Below are 24,219 nucleotides of genomic sequence, written 5' to 3' on the forward strand. Positions count from 1 at the left end.
ACAGCCACAACAGCTGTATTATGTCTTCAGTTTTTTCTTTATGACCTGCTATACAAACATATGGCACAGAAAACCTGTTTCATATTTATTTTTCTAAACATTAATTTATACTAAATCTTGTGATATTTTCAGATGTGTGTATCAATAACTTAATAAACAAAGACTGTGCTACTCTATACGTGACACCAAACCATAGGATAGGAATATAGGGCAAATATTGTCATCCATCTAAGTTTTTTTAAAAAGTACTAGAATATGCATAAGATAAAAACCTGAAATCTAAGTTTAATTCCAGTGGGTTGAGATGAGAATTATTCAGTGGGGATCATTTTTGTTTATTTACAAGTGATTTACAAGAGCTAACATATTTCAAAACCAGCAGAATTTCACTTCTCCTGAATTTCTCTAAAGTATCTGTTAGAGGTTACAGTATTTCTTTATAATCAAGGTTATTTTTCTTTTCAGGCAAAAAACCCCAGCTAGAACAGACACAAAAGCAATATCGTGGCTTTAGTAGAAAGATATTAAAATTTAGCTTTTCTTAACTTATATGTTAACAATTTGCATCTCACTTGAAAATAAACCATACTCACAGAAAAGAAAAAGTTAAACAAGAACTATCTAACCCAAAAGAAAAGAGTTATTGAAACAGAATAACAGCTAATGTTATTAATCTCATAACTGATTAAGACCTTCAGAACCATCTTCAGAAATATAAACTGGAGAAATCCTATATTTAGCATAGTCACATAATGTTCATTGATCGATTAGGGCACATTAAAGCACAAGATCAGCAGCAAAAATAGCTGGAAGTATATCAATTTACTGCTGGGAGATGTTTCCCATACTATTTAGAGCAGAGGCAAAACATTAGGTTTCTCCTCTTTTTTTTTTTTCCTTTTTTGTTTTAAGTGTTGGATTTACTCTGTAATTGATATGAAAATCTTTTAAAAAAATCAAATAAAGATCCAGCAGCACTTAGGCAGCATTTAGGTGAGCCTAAATAAAGATGTTGCACTTCAATTCCTGTGATTAGAGATGGATCACTGGCTTTGGAAAACAGTTTGCGTACTGATCATGGGATGCAGATGAGTATCAGCTACAGCAACCCCTACTTTGAATTGTTTCAAAAGTCAAGTTATGAGTCTGTAGTTCAGAGGAGATGTGAAAAAAGGCTAGTAAAAATATGTTTTAAAACCCCAGCTACTGCTATTCTGTTCTGCCTTTTTGATGCCTATTTGATAGGACAGTAGTGCTGAAAACACACATATTTCATCTGTATGCAAAATTTGGTAATGACTTGTCTTAAACATGACTACTAAGACAATGGATTAGGTTACTGCACATCAAATACCTTAAAACAAGGTTTGCTTTTGGGGTATATGTGAAGTTGTAAAAAATGTACAAGAAAAACTGGCAAAAAGCCATTCAAGCTTTTAAGAGTAAATATCCTTCGAAGTAGAGCAAGTTATAAAATGTTTAATGGTTATAAAGTCTAGTTGTCGTCTACAGATAGAAAACATTACCAGCATTTGAAAGAAAGCAATCTTGTAAGTAATATTGGAAATGTGACTAACAAATTATATCATAAAAATAAAACCTAAAATTTCTTCACAGATACAAAATAGTGACATCATAAATTGTGATGGAAAAAAATGAAAACCACAAAAACTCCCAAATCTTTCTCTTTTCTTCTTCCTTTTCTTTTTATTAAATTTAAAAGTGCACAATTACACCTTAATTAAACAAATTGTTATCCCAGAATAAACACAGGCTTCTTTCTCAGTTGTGTCTGAAAACAAAACCAAGCATAATAGATACTATTCCAGTTATTCATCAGCTACAGAACTATGAAATCATACTAGATTCATCAGTTCAGCTATATGTCTAAAAACCTTTAATAAAATAAAAAAGCCTCAGAAGGCCTGTTTTTCACATGTCAAATTTAATATTCCTGTATTCTCAAATCCTGAAAAAATGCAGTGTTGTACAAGACTGTTAAAATATATCCAGTATAATATTTTGATCACATACTTGCATTCAAAAGATTTATGAATGACCATATTTTCCTTGCTCCTGTTGCCACTTCTGGCTTCTGTGATTCTCAAATTAACTTTAGTCCTTTCAGTCAGGCAGCTAGAAATTTGCTCATTACTGGAACAGTAACTCTTTCTTTATATACATCCTTATAAATCTGGTTAAAGCACATCTGCACCTTTCAAACATATTAACTCTATTTAATTTCAATAACGTGTGTTTCAGCCTCAGTTTTTATCTTTCTTCACAGTACCTATGTTCTACTTTGGAATGGTGCCTAACAATGACCTATTGAATCTTTAGCAGCACTTAAACAGGATTTTTTTTAAATGTCACATTTTGCCAGATGGGTTAGTACTGCCCAGAGTGAATCATCACCATTTATTCTGATATTCACTGTCAACTGACATTTATTACACTCCCAGAATGTAAATTAAGATACTCACCAATGGACCCAAAGCACAACCTTTTGCAGTACATGCCTGGACTCTGAAGGAATGCAGGCTCCAAGGAGCAAGTCCATAAGCATAACAACTTAGCTGTGATGAATTTTGCAGCAGAACACCATCCATATACAATCCATAGCTAGTAATAATACCTATAAAACAATGTGATAGCATTCAATATCTAAAACACTGCAGAATTTAGAAGAAAATTAATGCTATAGACATCAAGGTGGTAGTAGTTGCAGCATTTCAAACTGTTTACAGTTGAGCACAATGTTTTGAGTGTGACTCTGCACACAAAACTCAGAAGAAACACTTCCATTAACTGTTGAAAACCTCACAAGTGGATTGCATCTTTTAAAACAATTACACTATTCCAAAGATTACCCTTTAACAAACTTGTTTCTGGACAGCAACCAAACCACCTCAGAATCAGGAAGACTGAAGCAATTCTAGTTCACAGCCTCTGCATATGGCTATTGAAACTTCTTCATATGCATATGGCTATTGAAACAAGAAAGACAGACAACTATCCCACATCTTAACAGCTTTAGACTTAGAAAAAAATCTACAATATAATCGAAATGTGGAAGGACAACTCAAGGCAGTGGTATAAATACAATAAATCATCAACGAATAATTTTGTCATATAAAATACCTTACTGGTGCTCATTCTTGATGATAGTTATTTCAGAAAACATATTTGCAAACTGAAAACAAACATTGCCAAGACTTTTAGACATGAAAGAATGGTCCTTCCTGTATAATTGGCTAATACCAACTCAAAAACTGAAGGTGATTATTTACATAATTTATAAGGAATTCTAAAATTCTGTTCTTCCAAAGGTGCATATTAGGATAGATTGCATGAGTCCTGTACAGACCATACATATAGTGTTTTGAATTTAATGAACTAAAGACAGAATTTTATGGATTTAGACTTTGGAAGTTGCACTTGCAAAGGAGTCCTTTTTCTCAGACCTATTCTTCCATCTTTCTCATTCATGAATATTCTCCCTTTTTAAAAGCTATTTCAACGTGAAATCTTAAAGCGAATAAATGCAAACTTATAGGAGTCATTTGAAGGGAGTTTAGTTCAGAGGATGCCTTCTAAACTTTACATTATAAAAAACAATTTCATACTGTAAAAATACAGCTCAGCTCACTGTTTCTTCCCTTAAAACTGAATGTTTTTGAATCTACATTGAAGAAGATTTGGTTTGAAATTGAGAAAAGATTTTCTTCTCTACTAAATGGAGAAATGCGTCGTAAATAAAAGTGTACACACAACTATTTCAGCTGAGCTTTGAAGAGTTCTACTTCAAAAGATTTATATGCTAAACCAATGCAGAGCTGAGTATGGTGAAGTGATTCACAGACTTCTCAATTCTTTTCTCTTCTAGAAAAGTAAGAGCAGAGACATGTGTGGGAGGAAGTCCTGGTAAATCTCACACTATCAATCCTACCACATTTGACAGGCTTCCTAAAGGAAAAATCTGTTGTGGTTCTATGTCTAGTTGCTTGCAAAGCAAGAGCATTAATGGTTGATATTTGCTCTACATTAAATAAACTAATTTTATGTAGATTCACTTAAAAATATTTTATTTATCTCAGAGTAAACATATGAATGCTGCCATTAATGATGTCTTTCACACAGGAAAAACTCCAAACACTGAGATAATCTAAGCACCTATACCAGTAAAACCAACCCTTTTAAAGTATCATAGAATCATAGAATAGAACTGACTTAGAAGGGACCCACAAGGATCATTGAAGTCCAACTCCTGGCCCTGTACAGGACAACCCCAAAAATCATTCTAAGTGTATGAGAGCATTGTGCAAACACTTCTTGAACTCTCCCAGGCTTGGTGCAGTGACAACTTCCCTGCGGACCCTGTTTCAGGGCCCAACCACCCTCTGGGTGAGGAACCTTTTCCTAACATCCAACCTAAACCTCCCCTAAACTCCATGCCATTCCCTCAGGTCCTATCACTGATCATCAGAGTGCCTGACAAATCATTATAACCATTATTAATTCCTCTGATACTTATGGTAACAGCATGAATCAGAATGAGATCATTTGATATTAATGTAGGTGTCATATGTACCTCTGTGGTATCCCCACTGTAACTCAGTATTGATTCAGAGCTTGACTCCCCTCTTTGTGCTATCTTTATGAAGAAGACATATAGCCTTTAATCCTATTTGCCACCTTTGGCCTCAAGGGTAGCATACTAATTCTCCTTAAGTTTTTCTAAATCATGGCAAGCATCTGGACTCCACATATATCACGAGAGCCTAGTAAAGTTTGTTCTGTCCAAGCCCCAGTCAGCCTACTCACCCATTCGAAGCCGATAAGCTTTCTCAGCCCACGGAAATAAACAGTAACAGCTGTCATGCAGTAGCAGAAGAAAGGAAGGGAGGGAGAAAGGAATGGCCCCAGAGATCTAGAACTTCTGACTATAAGAATACACCAGTAGAAGGCTGAAGTAAGAAAATTTAAGGGAAAGTGCCTTCCGCTGGTCTTTCTCATATTTCAGTCTTCTCAACTACGGTATTTTTCAGACCCTTACACAGTTTTAAAACACTGACACAGAGAGTGGTTATAAATGACGTGACCACTAGGCAGCCCAAAAGATGTGCTGAGAATGAACAAAACAAAGTCACAGAACAGTGCAAGTTTTCCTGATCAAGCATTTGCTCAGTGAAAAGTTTTAGAGCCTGCTTATTGTTGGTTGGATTTTAATTCTTTTTATAAAATGAGGAAAAGGATGGAAATAATAAACTGGAGAATGGGAATGTACACTAATACATATATCATAGAACCAGAGAATCACTTAGGTTGGAAAGAACTTCTAAAATCATGGAGTCCTACTGTTAACCCAGCACTGCCAAGCTCTCCACTAAACCATGTCCCAAAGTGCCACATCTATACATCTTTTAAATACCTTCAGGGATAGTGACTCAACTACTTCCCTGGGCAGTCTGTTCCAATGCTTCACAACCTTTTCTGTTAAGATATTTTTCCTAATATCCAATCTAAACCTCCCTGGTACAACTTGAGGCCACTCCTTCTTGTCCTATCACTTGTTATCTGGGAGAAGAGACCAATCCCCACCTCGCTCCAACTTCCTTTCAGGCAGTTGTAGAGAGCAATAAGAATGCTCCCTCTGAGCATTCTTTTCTCCAGGTTAAACACTCCCAGCTTCCTTAGCTGCTCATCATAAGGCCTGTGCTTCAGCACCCTCACTAGCTCTGCTGCCCTTCTCTGGACATGCTCCAGCATCTCAATTTCTTTCTTGTAATGAGGGGCACAGAACTAATCACAGGATTTGAGATGCAGCCTCACCAGTGCCAAGTACAGGAGGATAATCCCTTCCCTAGTCCTGCTGGCCACATTATTTCTGATATAGGCCAGGATGCCATTGGTCTTCTTGGCCACACTGCTGGCTCATGTTCAGGTGTCAATCAGGTCCTTTTTCTCTGGGCAGCTTTCCAGCAACATTGCCCCAAACCTGTAGCGCTGCATGGGGTTGTTGTGACCCAAATGCAAGATCAGGCACTTGGTCCTGTCGAACCTCATACCACCGGCCTCGGCCCATCAACCCAGCCTGTCCAGATCCCTCTGCAGGGCCTTCCTACCCTTCAGCAGACCAACACTCCTGCCCAACTTGGTGAGGTCTGCAAACTTGCTGAGGGTGCTCTAACACACTCAGTTGTTTCCAAACAAGCTGTTCACCATATTTAAAAGAAGAGACAAGCTGTACATAGCAAATGGTGTATTAACAAGATACAACATCCAAATTTAGTCATGGATCCCAACTTTTAGTTGTTTTAAAGGAAGTTGGTGGAAGTTGGTTATTTGATTAGTTAAACCATTCTCTAACTATTTGGATTTTTTTTCCACAATGCAAGGATAACAGGATCAGGTCCTGAGATGAACTACAAAATATGCCTATTTTAGTGAAAATTATTTAGACTTTATCCACTAAGTCACATACATGACCTTCCTACCCTATTTCCTCCCTTCCCATCCAGTACCCCTCCCCATTCTCCTGCCTCTTTGCCTTTGCCACATATGCTGATGGGATTTTAGAAACAGGGTTAGGGAGTTTCTAAGGGGCTAGGAGGCAAAATCTTCCACAACTTCCAATGAAAGAACCATAAATTATCAAATACATTATTTAACACACTACATACTGTGATTTTTTTCTCTAAAATTATTGTAAGAACTCACAGAATATTATCTATGTGTAGCTTTACAATCACCAGTTTTGTGGAAATCATTTAGAGTGTGTTAAGGGAAATTTTACAAGTAGGATGTGCTCTAGCACAATTGAAAGTGGGAAAAAACTTGCAGGACAAAAATGAAATTCATGTAAAACCACTGGGAGAAACGATATATATCAATATGATAAGCCAATGAAGAAAAGTATTTGTAATACTTTAAATTTAGTGATTTCTACATTGCATTGTCTGCAGTGATTTAAACTGTTACATGCATTATAATAAAATCAGAGTGAATTCCAAGGTGAACGATACTGTGCAATCTCATTAGAAATGTAAAATTTGTCCAAAAGTTTTACGGATGGATATTTCATAATGGAAAACATTTCTAAACAAAAGAAAGCATATTGTTTAACTTTCACAGCCATGGAAATGATGACTACACAGAACACAAATCTAATTATTATTACATATCAATTAACATAAAATAAATTAATCAATTAATGTAAAAGAAATTAATGTTTTATTGGAGGGTGAAATTAACATCCTAGACTGATATTCTCCAGGACTGCCTATTCCTCAGCTCAGTTGTCCTGGAAAACATTAAACAATGAGATGCAGTACACAAGAACTATCAAAAGGGAGCACTTTTGAGCCACTGAAACAGCACGATAGGCTGAAAACCACAATCTCCCAGCTGCAGACAATGATACTATCTCAGGTATTTTATGTGCTAAAATGATCATTAAAAATTAAGCACCACATATAAGCTGCCATTTAGAATATTAATTTACCTTTACTAATCATCTTTTTAACTTGAGGCTAAAAGAGTTCACTTACCATTCGGATACTCAGGCTTAGTCCATGAGATGTTAAAGGAGTCAGATGAATATGACTGGGCTTTTGGAGCAGGAACACCTTCTGGTGTACTCTCATCTGTTATAGCTGTGCTAGCATCGCTTATGGAACATCCACCTCCCGTGCAAGCCTTAAAATATTAATCAAAACAAATAAACATACTCCAGTGTAGTATCAATAATTTTAGCAATTTTTCTGTTGCTAAAGTTTTATTGCTCTTACATATCTAAACTTAGTAAGTCTATCATTTTCATAAAAGATACTTTTCTTAGCATAGATTTTTTTTCTTCTTTTAAATAACATGAAGATGTAATATAACTCACAATACTTTGGTTTAAGGTATAATTTAGCTTAAATATTGTACTATTTGACTTGCAGCATTTTCCATTTAAATGTGACTCATAAATAATCGGATTTCCACTGCTTTTGCAGCCACAGTTAAAGATAACTTTAGTGCAATATATATTATTTACAGTACAAAACTCTCCAGTAAATGATTGAAAAGCTCTCACAAGTTCCAGACACAGAATATACTGACCAACTTGCAAGGCACTTAAAAATTGCAAGGCCATTCAGAGAGTGCCGCGCTTCACAATAGCAGATGAAGATTAAAATATTGAAAAAACACTCTATTATAAACCAGTATGTACCAGTTATTATTACATGTTTATGGAAAATAAAGTAAAATAATTTGTATTTCAGTTACCAGAGAACAAAATATTAACCACATTATTTTTGTATTTCACTCGATTATGAAATAATACAATATGCAAGGACATGTGCATATCACCCCATAAAGCTTTTAAAGTTTTACATGCACACAGCTATGGTCTTTACATGTGCTGGTTTGCCAATTACTTGCACTAGCAATAACAAGAGACAGAAGTTCTTAGAGAAGTTAAAAAATACAAAAATATACACTCTGTACTGAATTTAAAGATTTTTCTGTTAGTTTACTATTTATTTTAGTTTTACTATTTAACAGTAAAATAAATCAAAACTTGAATTTGACAAAGATTCAGATTCAGACATAGAGACATATTCAGACACAAATAACATTTATGGGACCACCTGTGTTTTCCAGAGTTGCTCATGTGCTGAAGTGGACAAGTAGCCCACTGTGGATCATCAGCAAACAAAGGAAAAATAACCTTGCTGACCAGATCTCCAGAAAAAAAATGTTTCTCTTAATCTAGTATATTTTATTTGAAAGGATTGCCTTCAACTTCCCATTTCCCATTGTGTTTCAAATCAGAGAGCAGTCAACATATTTCCTACCTCCTCCAAGAGTTTATACTGACACCATGGGTAAAAATAAGTACTGTTTGTAAATGAGGAACTATTTTATACACAAAGTTTATTTGGATTTCACTGGAAATTGCACTCACAACACAACTAAGGAATGACTCCCTGGGTTCAGTCTGAACTACCAAATAAAGACGAAAGAAGGAAATCTCAGTTTAGGGAATATCAAAAAAATGGCCTTTATTTTAAAGATGATAGTTTTAAAAAAAAACCAAAAACCAACAACAAAAAACCACAAAACCCAAAAAATAGAGTCAGCTTAGAGGGATGTTGAGGTAACTATTAGCATTTTGATAAGGAAATATTTAATAAAATTATTCTTCCAGTAAAGGTAATCTTTGAATTTTTTCCCTTCTACTGGCTTATGAAGAAGCCAAAAAGACCAGTTCTGGAAGGCCTCTTCCTTGTACATTCCTTACTGCCTTGCTAAGTTCCACCAGGTCTACTTCAGCAGTGGAGGGCTTTTTCTTTTAAGGGCTTGGTAATAGCAGCCTTCCCATTCATTTTGTCTTGAATGTCATGGAGCTCAATTTTTGTATCCTGAAATTTGCTGGGACATGAAGTTTATGGTTCTTCTGCTTTGTAAACAGGTGGATTTTGGATCAGTGTATCCAAAAGGACTGGACATCATTGGGACTCTGGTAATCACATCCAGTGATGCTCAAAGTCACGAAATTCTACACCTAGATCAAGTCCCATTGTGTCATTCTGAACTTCACTGAGAAACAGTTTTCAGGTAAAATTTGCCAAAATACCAAAGCAACTAGGCAGGCAAAGGACAAAAAAAACAACCTAAAATGACATCATATAACGATGCTCCATGCTCCACGTGGCACCTGAGCTAGCTTACCCACACAACACAGTCCTGAGGAGATATCAGCTTAACAGGGTAATCACTAAAGCACTCAAGTCATACAAATGCATGTGACACCTTGGCTACTAAAGGCAGCCTTTCAGCTTTCCATTTGCTTTCAGACTGGCTTGGCTCACACCCATCCAACAAAAACAAGTTCCTTCACACTAGTCCATGAAGACATGACCTTAAATCTTCTTGGCTGACTTTTGGAAAGAAGCATTAGATTTGCTTACAAAAGCTGTTGCACTCATTTATGAATACAATTGCTAAATAATAAATGGCAGTAATCAATTCTGAAAGCTGGTAACAGCATACAAAGACAAACATTTTGTTAACTTTATTTAATGAACTTATATTAACCTGTCATACAGAAGTTAGAGCCAGCAGCCTGTGAGGTGCTGATGAGGCTCCTGATTCCTGCGTTCAATATGCAACTTTTGATAATTCAATTTCCCACATAAACCAAAACCAATTTTTGAATGCATGCAAAACAAAATTAATATTACCTATGAAACAAGGAAAGGATTCTAGCTGATAGAAACATTTTGTGCTAACAAAAAAAAAGGGAATAATTTTGTTAAGTAGCCATTGCTGACTGTTGCTATTTTTTCTTTTTTACTTTAAAATTTTTATTGAATTCCAGTTAAGTTATATATGAAACATTAAATATTTCAAATTTTTTTCAGCTATGTATGCTTGATTTGGATTTTGGGTTTTTGGTTTTTGATGGTGGTTTTTTGCTTGTTTTTTTTTTCCTTTCATAAAGTATACAAGTAACATTTGGCCATGTTTAAGCTTCATAACTTGCAAAACTGTAATATTACATTTTTCTCAAACTAGTCTAACAAGTTCTATATACAATAGATCCAAATGTTTTTAAAAAAGCTATCACATCACAAAGATATTGGCCTTTTCACGTGCTTTTGGACTCATCATTTTCAAACCTGCAAGGACATTTAGATCTTCTAACCCGCCTATCAGAGGTCATTGCATTTTATCCAAGTAAACCTGGTTATCTTTGTCACTAGAAGAAATTATCTTTTCTTACTTTCTGGTTACAACTGATTAAATGCAAATACTAAGGGGAAAAAAAAAAGAAGAAATGAGAAATAAAATATAGAGATCAAAGATTCCTAAAAATTTATTCAGTAACTTCTAGGAAAGCTATGCACATTGATGAAGCAAAAACAATGTCCACACAACACTTCCTCCCATATCCCAAGGCAGAGGCACCAAAAGAAGCAGTTCCAGTTGCTCTCCAGTTATAGTTGTTAATTCTTCCATGAGCCTCTCTCCTTGTGTCCCCATGCACAGAAGCTGGGCACTAGCAGAGAAGAGCTGTGGTACAGTGAAGGACAGCACAAATTCTTTTGATAATTCTCCTTTTTTATAAAGGCATAAAATGCTTGTTGAAGTACTGCCTTAGTTTTGGACATGGTGCTATTTTATATGCTCTACAATTTGCTATGCTGAAATATCTAGGCACAAATGAATTAATTTCAGCATGAATCTAAGCTTTAATTAGACTGAATATTCTTGTTTTTTCAGGTTCAAGTCAGATCCTTATCATTACCTGAAGGTAGTTTATTTTTTGTGGTATAATATTTAGAACATTCAAGAGCATGTTAAGAAAAAATGAATGCATATCCAGTCTACATAAATGTAAATTTATTCATAATCAAGAGCAGAATATTTTTCTATGGCATTTATCAAAGCAAATATCCTTATATAGGTATTGTTATAAAATGAACAGTGTGCCTAAACAAGAGACAATCCCCTGCTTTTATTCACATATTTTCAGGTTTGCTATTGAGCTGAAGCTGTTCTATTTCATCACAAAATAAAACCAATGATAATGAAATGCAAAGAAAACACTAATGTCTCTTAAAATGTTTTGAATAAACAAAACGCTACTTCACACTGAACTCTTCCTCTCTGCTATTTCCTTCTACATACAGATTTTATGAAGAACAAAATAACATTGCACAAAATACGAAAGGTTAATATTTTTAAATACATTCAATGTTTTCTTGTAAGTTGGGTCCAGGAGATATTTTTAAAGTATTTTATATATTTCTAGTCAATTATTTATTAGTTATCATCCAACTTATCCTTGAAGAAAACCTGTATTAAAATTACATGCATAGTTTTGAGGGCCTGTTTTGAAACAAAAAACCTACTTTTGTTCAGGATGGCTCACCCACCTTAGCTTCAGAAAGAAGAGGTTAAACAAAGTGGACACATGAACCATTAAATATTAAGATGCTAACAAAATCACAATCATTTTCACCATTTTATACCTCTACTACACATCTTTAAAACTTACAGCTAGTTTTATGAGGTATTCAGTACCCGGGGAAAGCTGCGGAATAGTAAAATCCAGAAAAGGTTCTGTGCTGTTATAGATTACATTCCACTTTGTAAAATTCTGCTCATTGTTGGCAATATAAATTATATAGCGATCTAGGATTCCATTTACTTCTACTGGTTCTTTCCATCTGCAAATAAAAGCAAAATGTGATTAAGACCAGTCCAAATAAAGATTTAGACCATAGTGAAAAATGTAAGGCTTTGTTTAGGTGACTTTGCATGGCTGTGTTTTCAAATTCTCAAAATAAATCCCTCAACCATAAAAATAAATCTAAGCCATACCTTTAATGCTGTATTTGCACTCAATAGATAAATGATTACAGTAACACACAAAGCAAGGGCTACAAACGGGCATATCACCAGAACACTTCCTGCACTGAAGTTTGCAGAGTCTGTGCCCATATGTAGGTTATACTGATTGCGTAAAGACAAAATGGAAATTAAGTTGGCAAGTGATAATCAGAAGGTTCACAGAACCACTAAACTAATCACTTCTATGCATTTAATCATAATAAATTTAATTTTATGTCACAAACTCTTCCCCTGATTGAACTCACTGGAATTCTTGAATAAACTGATGCACTATTGTGTTGTCAGGAAAGAAGAAATCCTTACTTACTGTACGTATATCGTTCTAGAATCCAAAGCCGTCAGGACCGGGGCATCTACACGAGATGGTGGCAGCTGTGCTGTAAACAAGGTGACCTGGGAACTGTTTGTACAGCCAGCAAGCGTGCAGGCAGTGAGCAGAAACTGGTATGGCGTAAAAACTGCTAAATCTAGGACAAAAAATAATATGAATTTACTTTGTATACTAATTTTACCTTGTTTTTCTTTTTTTCAGACAGTAGCGTGTGTCAGATAGATTTTAGGCATCAGCAGTAGTGAATTCAGAAAATCAAGAGGAAGGGTAACCTGTATCTCAAATGCTTCAGGTTTGTCCCAGAGGAGTGAATAGGTACTGGTTCTTTAATAGCAAATAAATGCAAATTTTGACTCCTAATAGATCTGTGGGGTGTGCTTTGGTTGAGGTGACTCCACTGTACGCCATTTACACTAGAATGTATATCACCCAAACAAAAAAACCCCCAAACGTGTTAGCTTCTTAGATGCTACAAACTACATCAATTCGCTAGAGTGGCAAATGAACACCTTTGAGCTGATTAAATCAAATCAAATTAATGAGAAAAACAAGTGCAGATTCATTAACACAGCTGGATTATATTTTTTTTTTAAATGTGCTGTATGATACATGAATGTCAAGCATTGATACATACAATGATTCATGCCACACAAATTTCACTATAAGCATGAACACAAAGGAAGCTCCTTGTTGCCACCACTCATACTGGTCTGTTCTCTCTTTGCCTGTTTGTCTTCAGCTGTACAAACACCAAACAATTGTAAAATATATTTCAGTAAAGACAACCTGTCTAATGCTATAGCAAAAAAACTGTTCAATGTTTATTTATTATGAAGCTATCCTGAGTTTCAATTACTGCAGAAAATGGTGAACAAAATGTAACATTTTTGCTACTCTAAAAGATCTTTAGCATCATATACACTTCCCTATACTAATAAAGGAACATTTGACAGAAAAATTATTGTATGACGGTAATACAGACCTAATTTTTGAATATTTTTCATTTTTTTTATTAAAATACAAATCACATACTTTAATTAGCAAATCCTTTAAGAAGGAATTTACAATTGAGGTTTTGGCAAGTAAAATCCTTATGCTACAGACACACATTTTTCAGTACGCCAGAAAAATTCTGGGTTTTTGCAAGACATAACAAATGGTAGTGTTTTCAGAGCCAGGTGGTAGCAAACTATAATTTTGTATAAAAATATTTGTGAGCACAAATTCAAAAACTGCAATTGGATGACTAACACATCATCAAAGCAGAGATGTTGTAGACCCAACTTCTCTCCCATTAGTTTTCCCCTCATATAGTGACTCCAGTCCCTGCTACAACAGAATTTCTTCAGATTTGCTCCATTCTGTGTGAGGAGAGAACGAACTTGTGCATTGGTATTGAAAATACTGTATCACTCAGTGGTATCGTTCTATGGAGCACATGGCAAAGTGTGAGTTAAAAAAAAATGCTGTAGCTAAAAAAATCATCAATTGAATGCCTGTAACACAGTGACATGTTTAATCAACATAATGGGACTGATTCTACCAGGGTTAAGCAGTGCTTATGTCCGTGAGAGGGGGAAAGCACACTCCAGAGCAGGTGCTCAAGCTGGCTCAGTAAGCAGGGAAAGTAAACTCCACATACTGCACCGACTGTATTGCCTTCATTAGTGTACAGCTTCCTGGACCCTTTATTCCTTGCAGCTACCATCAGAGAAGCCAGAAAAAGTACAGATGGAGCTGAAAGTCTGTGACATAAGTATCAGGTACTTCATGCTGTGGGTGTGTAAACAAGTGACCAGAAGGATTTTACTTTTAGCAATCCTAAAACAAATAGTTGAAACCAATTCATGGCACCTATTTAATTGCTAACCTTGTAAACAGTGAATATGCATTCTTCTCTCTAAGCTGAAACTGTACCAGGGGGCTTCACTTAGCAGAGTGAACACAAGGGAAAGGAAAGAGAAAAAGTGGATGTCTCTTTTTCTATTTGTTTGTGGTGGATAACTCTTTTCCTTGTTGGTGAGGGTTATTTTTCCTCTCCTTTAAGGAAAATTCCACATCTAGAACTACTATTTTTTAAAAAGGTAGCTTGATGCACACTGTAGTTGATGGAACTACTTGAAGACATAAGAGTTTCTGGAAATACCTAGTGTAATTTGAAGAGGGGAGAACTTCATCAGGGATTAAGAGAATGAAATGTGGAAACATTTTTAATTTCCCTCCCTGAAGAAAACAATTGACTATAAGTTACTACGTGTATCTCTCAGTCCCTAGAATGAAAAAAGCAAAAAAGAAAGACAGGTAAACATGTAGAGTCTAAAAAAACCAAGAATAACAAGAAAAGGAAACACAGCAAATATGAGCAGTGAGACCCTTTTGAATCAACTGATAAATGCACCGAGAGGGAAGGGAAAGACAGGAGACTAAAAAAAAAAAAAAGAGTCAAAATATAAAATATGGGAAAAAAGCAACATGTCAACAAGACCAAAGAAAAACGTTATTCCTCATCTTGATTCAATAACACTGAAGTATTTTGTCTACTAAATGCCAAATAGAAAGTTTCAATGGAATCTCAAAGATTAGGTGGGAAAAGGCTAAAAAGAAGCATTATGTTTGTGGAAGCAGGAGTAGAAAACAAAGAAATTAGAGTCTTAGCAATGCCACTCAAAGCATGAGTTTTGCCACCATTAAAATCTCTCCACATACTTCAGCAAGGTTTGGATGAGCCAACAAATAAGTGTAGGCAGTATTTCTAAAAGGTTAGAACCAGAAACTGACAAACTGAACAATAAAATTATATTACATTGTAATCAATGCAATTATTTGTCACAATCTGATATGGCAGATATTTTCCTATTTAAAGTTCAGTGTGTTTCATAATGGATCACTGGATTCAAACAACTACAGATACAAACATGAATATGAAGGAAGAGGGAGGAGGTTCTTAAAACTACAAAGCCACTGTTTGTCAAGGTCCTCTAGCAATAATGCCTTGCTTTCCATTTGCTTGATTGCATGATTTGCATAAGATCAAATGTAGGCAATTGTGGACATGAAAAGCAGATCGCTCTCAAACTCATTAGAAATGGATCCACAAGTATTATGTGGAAATGCATTACAAGAAAATACACCCCAATGCATGGAAAACTCAGTGATTAATGTCAAACAAACTATAATTTACAATAAAGAGCATGAATTATATGTCATTTTACAATCGATTCCATGCTGTTGGTTGGAAGGATTTTATTGATCTTAATTTACAAAATGAGCCCAATAAGGACACAATTATTTCTTTTAAACTTACAGTAAAAAACTGAAATATTTTTTCTTACAAATTTTCTTGATCAGGCCACAATCTATTCCACAATTCCAGTTCCTTCAGTTACTTTAAAATAAGATGAAATGTATCTTATTTCAATATTCCAATAACTACTCTCTGAAACCACTTATTTCTTACCAAAACAAAGCTAAACTTAAAAATTATAGAAGTTCACTGAGGAAAAAAAAAAACAATTCAGGATTTGGTCTTGTTTTCATTTCTAGACTCAGAAGGGCAAAGAGCACCAAAGGACAAAGAAAAAAGACACTTTCTTAGGAGTAAAGGATTCCCTCAAATCATCCTATAAAAGTAGTAGGTAGACAGAAAAATAATTCTGCGTTTTTGTGTCAAAAACAGAACAAAGGAAAAAAACTAAAGTAAAATCCTGCTTTTCCCAAAGAAAAAGGTAGCACAGAGGGAGAGGAAGGATCAACCTGCCTTTTCATCTCTTTGACCTCAGAGGCAATACACACAAACTAAATTATTTTCTAACTCACGTGTCAGCAGGAGAATTGTTAACTACAGCTATCATTAAAATCAATATTTGCATACCACTACATTTATTACATATGTGATGTGGAACTTCCCACACTAACCAACTATAGTAGTTGGTATCTACCCAGTTGCTAATAATCACCAGCATCGGTCCTGATAGAACAATCAATGCATGAGACAGAAAGAATAAAGAATGACCCTCTTTGCGTGGTCAATAAGAACACTCACTTTGCTTTGATCAAATTTAATGGGTAGTCATTGAAAGATAATATGCAACACTACAGTGCTACTTTTAGCATGGAATTTGAGAGATGTTACTAAGATAGAGAGAAAAACATAGTACAGTAAAAAAAAATAAAAACAACACCTGAAATTAGAGATTTAACAAAATATGAGCTTTGCCATCAGGTCATCAGAGTACATCACCGTTCAAAAATAATACAGTAATAATATCTACAGCGTTTTAATTTATATGTAACATTTGATATTCAGGTTTACTGCAATTCCTCCCCTCTTCCACCCTGTTTCCACTCTCCCTGACTTCAGGCAACTATTTTAAGGGTCAGAGATGGAAACGTCCTGTCTTACTGAGTGCTCACATGACTTGCGTAAGGAACCCCACATAGTTTCTCTCAGGAAAATAATCGAGACAATAGCTATCCCATTGTTATATTCAAGAGAAAATAAGACAGCAGCATTGTAGCAAGAGATTTTTAGCAGCACAACCAAGAAAAACTGCTGAGAGAGTATGAAAATGAAAAACTTCCAAAGAATTCCAATCACCACGTAGTTTATGCAGGTAGACTGTATGAACACTTCAGCTCATTACTCACATCCTTACTCTGTTCTCTCATCTTGTTTCTCAGAATTTGTTATGTTAACTCACAGTAACTTAATATTTAACTAGAAGATAAACTCTTTGGGACCATAAATCTCCATCACCAAATACAACAATGTCCCATTCTGATTTTTATGCACCACCAAAAAAAAATCTAACTCATATGCTAAGTGTCAAGATCACATTATCAGGCTTGCTCCATCAGACACCATTAGCAGTCCTCTGCCTTCCATCATTTTCTGAAAGCAAGCAACAACTCATATTTAACTTTTAGTACAGTACCTCCTGCTTGCTTTGTTTATAAAGCACTGATCACTCTCAAAGAACAATCACTAATGTATAATACCTTTCTCTGGAAAGGTATTATACTATTGCTGCATCATTTCATAGATTTCCTGCAAACCCCACACCATACTCAACATTCTCTTGAAAATATTTCAGAAAAATCAGGGTGTCACAATGACACCACTTAGGTACTTCAGGCAACTCAGGCAAGCCAAAGAAAACAGTGTGCTTGTGCACTTAATTGTCTAAACTAGCAAGGCTTTTCACATGTGCAACTGGCCCATTAATTGAAGAAAACAGTTATCTTCCAAGATAGTAGTAAATTCTAACAGATATTAATAATTAAGAATGCTTATGTGATTCCTTAATGTTGCAGAACAACAATTAAAAGAATTTTGTGAAGCCACTAAAAACAAGGCCAAGAAATAAAGAGAAATAAATAAACTCAGGGTCTCAAATAACTATTTTCAGGAAGCACCATAAGTTGTTGTTCTGCTCTAACCAGCAAAGGCTTTGACATAATGAACAAAAAAACTTGGCTTCCAGCTGGCCAGCAAATGCTGATGTGTTTTAGAAACTATTCGTTCAGCAGTAAATATCTTTGGTTTTCCAAATTACTCATAAAAGAAAAAATTCTTTACTGTGAGGGTGGTGAGGTACTGGAACAGGTTGCCCAGAGAACCTGTGGATGCTCCATCCCTGGAAGTGTTCAAGGCCAGGTTGGATGGGGCTCTGAGCAACCTGGTCTAGTGGAACGTGATCCCACCCATGGCAGGGGGTTGGAACTAGATGATTGTTAGGGTCCCTTCCAACCCAGACCATTCTATGAACACCTCATTCCTCTATGAACACTCAAGAAAAATCCAGGAAACTTCCATGTCCCATCTTAGGAAATAAAGAGCATGGCACAAAACCATGTAACATATTGGAGCGTGTAAATATGACAGTTATGTGTTAGACTGTATAAAAAAGTTATATTCAAGAAGAAAAACCCTTTGGCATAAATGCGAAACAAAAGGATCTTTAATCATTTCAGTTTGCAATGAATTCAAACACTTAGTAGAGATTTTACAGGCACGTGGTAGGACTATGGAAAAGGGGCACTTTTGGCAAAGGGGCAGTTCCTGAGTACATTAAGGCTTTTGAATATAATTATGTTGTAACAGCAAAGATTATAAAGTTTGTTTCCACATTTAATAACAGCGTCTCTTAGTTATGCTCTCTTACACCCTCAACTGTTGCATAGAAAAACTTTCTGCTATTTATTGGCCCAAACTCTTGTACTTCTTTGAGCCCAAACTCATGCCTCAAAAGTTAGGTTTCATCCTGGCCAATTCACAAGGCCACATCAGCATCCATTCCTGATAAATGTATTTCATTATCCCTTTTTATTTTAGTAAAACTATTTTATTCCTAATCTTAACTTAGATAGATACACATCTTTTTATTTAAACATGACTATTATTCCTACCCCATTACAAAAGTTGGAATTTAAGTCTTTTATTTTAAAGCCACATCCCTGGGATAGCTGCTGTGGGTACATTTTCACACTCTTTTTACTTTCCAGTTAGGACACACCATCTTGAAATCCTAAAGATGCTCAGCTGAAGAAAACTCAAATCATGTGGAGTGCCCCACATCACATGATTAAGAAAAAGAAGAACCAAAACATCAGAGAAGAGCATTTACACTTCTCTTAACACTTTACCACCAACTAATCTACCTGATTCCTTGTGTGGCTCTAAATAGACACATCATGTCACTGACCACAGAAGAATCACAGTGCTCCTTGGAAACCTCCTTACCATTATGCCCCAACACATGACTCATCATCATTAGTCACTATTAGAAAAATACAGATGGTGAGAGAACAACTCTCACCAACCAGAGGTTTTTTCAAATGTTTCTCTTGCTGCCAAAACAACAAAAAGCCAGTCAGTCAGTGCAAACATTCATCATCAAATGAGCCTAATAAATTTCCAAGTTATATCTTTGCTTACTAGAATTAAAACCACTCATTGTCTCCCTAGTTTACTTCAATTATAACAGTTGGACAAATAAAATGAGTTTGAAGGTCAGAGGGAGAGAAAGCAGAAAGAGGACAGAGCACATTAATTTTTACCAGGCACACAAAGAGAAGCAATTGTGGACAGTATCACTATCTTAGTTTTACTTTTCTCTTTCTCATTGCTTTACACATCATATGGAATGAAGCAGCCCTATTCTAAGAGTTAAATGAAAATTTCCATTCATGAATGCTTCCAATCCAGTCACTGTATTTCTATCAGCTTCAATAGAGGGGAGTTGTTAGTATACATCATAAGAACCATGATGTCTTAGTCAATGTTTAGCCCAAAAAGTGAAAAAGGAAAAAAAAAGTGTTTTAAACATTTTACCTCTGTATTACTTCAGCTTTATATTCACAACTGGAAAATATATTTGCACCAGGTAAATACATTGCAAATTTGAATCTCAGATACCTGCTTCTATAAAACTGGAACTACTCTGGATTCACATTAGTATGACCAAAGACCCTTTGGCTCACCAGAAGTACATCCCAAGTAATTCCAATCTTGCAGCAGTGGGAGAAACAAAATTCAGATCTACCTAACATTTGGTGCTGAAGTAATTGTATCAAGCCTCAGGAGGTGCCAGACTGCCACTTTTACAACCCATTGAAGAACACATATGAATGTGAAGCTATGGCAAGAGAAGCCAGTAAGATATGAAGTTATATACAAACGTATGGTAAGTAATACAGCAACTATTACTATCCATTTTATATAAATCAACAGTGTGGTCTCATCTGGAATAGCATATATTACAGAGTGCAGAAATAAAGTCTGTCTGGAAAATAGCAGTGAGATAGCACAGGCTTACATACAATCTCTTAGGAAGAGAGGCTGCAAAAACAACCTGAGAAAAGGAAACAAAGAAGATGACACATCATACAGGGGTATAAGATAGTAAGTGCTACATAGAAAAGCAATTAGGATGCTCTGTTCCCAGGAATTCCCTTTCAATAATGCAGTGGGGGTGGGGAAAAAGGACATGCAATAATTTAGAAAGTGGAATTTTCAGAGAAAATCACCCCACCCGAAATCATGGAACATCTACTGCTGCTGACAGAAAGATTCAGGCTTATTTTCATAAACCAAATTCGGGGGGAGAGACATTAAGTATCAACATCATGTTTTTAAAATTATTTTTATAAGCATCACTGTCATTTGCAAATCTGTAGAACAGTCCTGCAACATTTCTATACTTCTCTCTTTGTATCTGAGACAATGTAGAACTCTTCGACACTGTATTTTATTTCTTAAATTTTCCCACCAAGGAAAGAAAAAGAGGGATGAGATTAACAAAATTAATTTCAAAAAGAAATATTTTCTTTGGTAGAAATCAAACAATGTTACTACTAGATTTTTCTTATTAGAATTCAATATGCATACTAAATCACAAAATACCATTTTAACCCCAAAACAATTGCTTTAATGAACAAAATATTCAACAAAAAGAAATCCATCAAACAAGCAGAAGCTTGATACACCACAATAAGACTAGAAATTGGAACCTAAAAGAAAACTATGACAAGGGCTCTTTGAACTGCCATCAACTATAGGTTGATTAAATTAGTGATTTATAGGTTATGAGCTTTATTTAGCAATATCTGCATTTTACATCCACTGTGGGTAACTTGTTCCATCATTTTGTATAGTACCAGGCATGCAGGATGATTAGAGAGCAACTCTCACCATCCAGGCAAGGCATCATGTGATTTAATAGTTTCTGTAGAAGAGATAGTATCACCTTCCCAGGACCAGAACAGCTCTGTATATCTGAATTATAGTCAGAGGATAAAGGGTTTTGCCAAAACATTACTGTAGTGCTGGAACAAGGATAGTGGGAGGACTCAGCTTCTGAGCACTGATCCTAAACAAAACAATTTACAGCAAGTTAAATCTGTTGCAAGACTACAAAAGCTGAGCTAGTTTTCAGCTGACCACGGAATTAGCAGCAGAGTAAAATATACTGTACTTCTACGTGCTCTCCTCCCTCCTTACCAGAACAATCAGCCCCAGATGTGGAGTCATTAATATGGTCAATGTGTGATTAGGGAAAATTATTTGGATTCCATTCCCCATTTTTGTGGTCTTTTTCATTGTTTTGGTTTTTTTTGGGAGGGGGTGTGTTTGGTTGGTTGGACTTTTTTAAGTTTTCTCACTTTATATTTATTTTCAAAAACACATGCAAACAAAAACAAAACCAAAAGAATGAAAAGCCCAAAGTTTTTTTCAACTTGACATGTTGCACTACTCAGTTATGTCATGTAGTGTCAGTAATGTCATCAGATAACATAACTGCCACAATCTGATGTGATGCATTAAACTGGGATTACCAGAATAAATCACGTTTGTGGGTACACAGATCACAGGTGGTGCAGTCAGCTGCTCTGTATTATGGTGTATCTATAGGATGTGCAGATTAGGATATAATGTCCAGAGGCTTGTTCTCGTTTGTGAAGTGCTTTGTAACCATAAGTCAATAGTAAGGAGCCACCAAACAGTTATAATGGCATAAACCATCATCAGGGAAAAATACAAATCGATCAGTGCCAGTGATATAACAGAAGGAGCATGCATCTGTCCCCAGTCTCATAAATTCAGCGGTTGTTGCAGGCTTTTCCTCTATCCAATGTGTAGTTTATTAATACTAGTAACTATCATAAATAATAATAATGCAGAGTAGTTTATTTCAAGATGAATGCTCTTCTTATTATCTGTTGATCCTATACCTTATTTTTTACATCATGTCCATATTCCTCCTGTAAATGGTAAGGGGAGAGCTGGCTAAATTTATTGTTTGAAGTTTATGCCCTTTAATTGGCAACAGAATGCTATGCCAAGAAAGTTGTCTGTGTAGGCTCTCTGAAATATCTGCATACCTTAACTAGCATGGTAAGTCTCTACAAAGGAGGCATAGAATTTACGTTCTACTGCGTGCTATAAATAAGTAATAAGAACAGATTAGAATTATGCATTTACGCCTACTAGCGCGAGTGAGATGCATAATTCACAAGTGGCAAACCCTTAAGAGGCTTTCGTATTTCACCCCAACCCTCTTCCCCCTCAGTCTTGTCTATGTAGAACAAAGTATATTGTTCAGTCCCACTGATTCACAAATTTTTTTATTTTTTTTTTTTCCAGTTATACTGTTCAGGTTTTATAATCACTACTTCTTTCTTGCAGAAAAGCAACAGACACTATATTAATAGTCATTGCTGGGTACGGGTCTGCTTTATGTCATATTATTGGTGTCATCTTTATGAATTTTCTTGTGATACTCAGGGACACAACTAAGAGAACACAGGACTTGCAACTGAAACTTCTCAGCACAGGAAGAACATAGATAGATTGGAGTGAGTCCAAAGGAGGGCTACCAAGTTGATTAGAGGGATGGAGCACCTCTCCTACGAGGAGAGGCTAAGAGAACTGGGAGTGTCCAGCCTGGAAAAGAGAAGACTTCAGGGTGACCTAATTGTGGCCTTCCAGTACCTGAAGGGAAACTAAAGAAAGATGGAGAGGGACTTTTTACAAGAGCATGTAATGATGGGACAAGGGGGAATGGCTTCAAACCGAAGGAGAGGAGGTTTAGATCAGATATTAGGAAAAAATTCTTTACTATGAGGGTGGTGAGGCACTGGAACAGACTGCCCAGAGAACTTGTGGATGTTCATCCCTGGAAGTGTTCAAGGACAGGTTGGATGGGGCTTTGAGAAACCTGGTCTAGTAGAAGGTGCCCCTGTCCAGAGCAGTGGGTTTGGAACCAGGTGATCTTTAAGGTCCCTTCCAACCCAGGCCATTTTATAATGTTCCGATTCCATGATTCACAGTTAACATGACATATTGCTCCTCTAGCTGGACCTCCTGGGGAAATACACTAATCTCTGTGTCCATTCACATCTTCAGCTTCTCTGCTGAAGCCTCTAAATACCTGTTGTGACCAGAATTTTTATGATAGCATACAAAGGTCACACATTTTGATGAACCTGTGGCTTTCCTCCACAGCAGTTCTACCTCTAAGAAGAACTCTGTTACCCGGTGATAATTTAAGTCTAGTTGCTTTAATATTTTTTGGTTCTCAGGCTGAGGAACTACAATGTTGATTCATATACATCCCAAAGAAGCACCACTAGGGATAAGCTCTTTGGTGAAGAAGTTACCTTCTAATTTTTCTCAACTGTTTTGAACTTAGTCTATTTTTGTACCTGGATTTTCCTTTGTCCTGCATGCAGATATTTTAAATTATTTTCTAGTTCTAACTAACATTTATTTATTTTGCCTCAATCTTTGCCACACAACTTCTTTTCATAGTTAAACTAAGACTTGTACCTCTTTTTTTATGGTATCATTTACTTATTTATTTAATCTTTTTATTTCTTCAGTGTATCTCATTTGATTTTGAGTTTTCCTTGACAAACTTTCTATGTACTTTTTCTCTGCCTGCCAACTTACAAGGAAGACTTAAATTGTGCATGTA

The 24,219-nt window shown here is 35.7% G+C and overlaps 1 protein-coding gene across 9 annotated transcripts in view; it reads right to left on the minus strand.

Annotated features, from left to right (window-relative positions):
• The window catches only part of USH2A (usherin), a 379,342-nt gene that overhangs the window by 176,400 nt on the left and 178,723 nt on the right, over window positions 1-24,219 (minus strand). For all 9 annotated transcript variants that reach the window (XR_007903998.1, XR_007903997.1, XM_051783908.1 and 6 more), the window contains 4 exons: window positions 12,719-12,878; window positions 12,056-12,227; window positions 7,551-7,698; window positions 2,484-2,635 (listed from right to left, as the gene is read on the minus strand). Coding sequence is in view for 7 of the 9 variants with exons in the window: in XM_051783908.1 (XP_051639868.1) it covers window positions 2,484-2,635; window positions 7,551-7,698; window positions 12,056-12,227; window positions 12,719-12,878 (632 nt within the window). In the remaining 2 variants the exon portion in view is untranslated. The remainder of the gene's footprint in view (window positions 1-2,483; window positions 2,636-7,550; window positions 7,699-12,055; window positions 12,228-12,718; window positions 12,879-24,219) is intronic.

This window comes from Manacus candei, unplaced genomic scaffold (genome assembly GCF_025592945.1).
Source record: "Manacus candei isolate 608988 ecotype Guabito, Panama unplaced genomic scaffold, ASM2559294v1 h1tg000017l, whole genome shotgun sequence".
NCBI classification, from domain to species: domain Eukaryota; kingdom Metazoa; phylum Chordata; class Aves; order Passeriformes; family Pipridae; genus Manacus; species Manacus candei.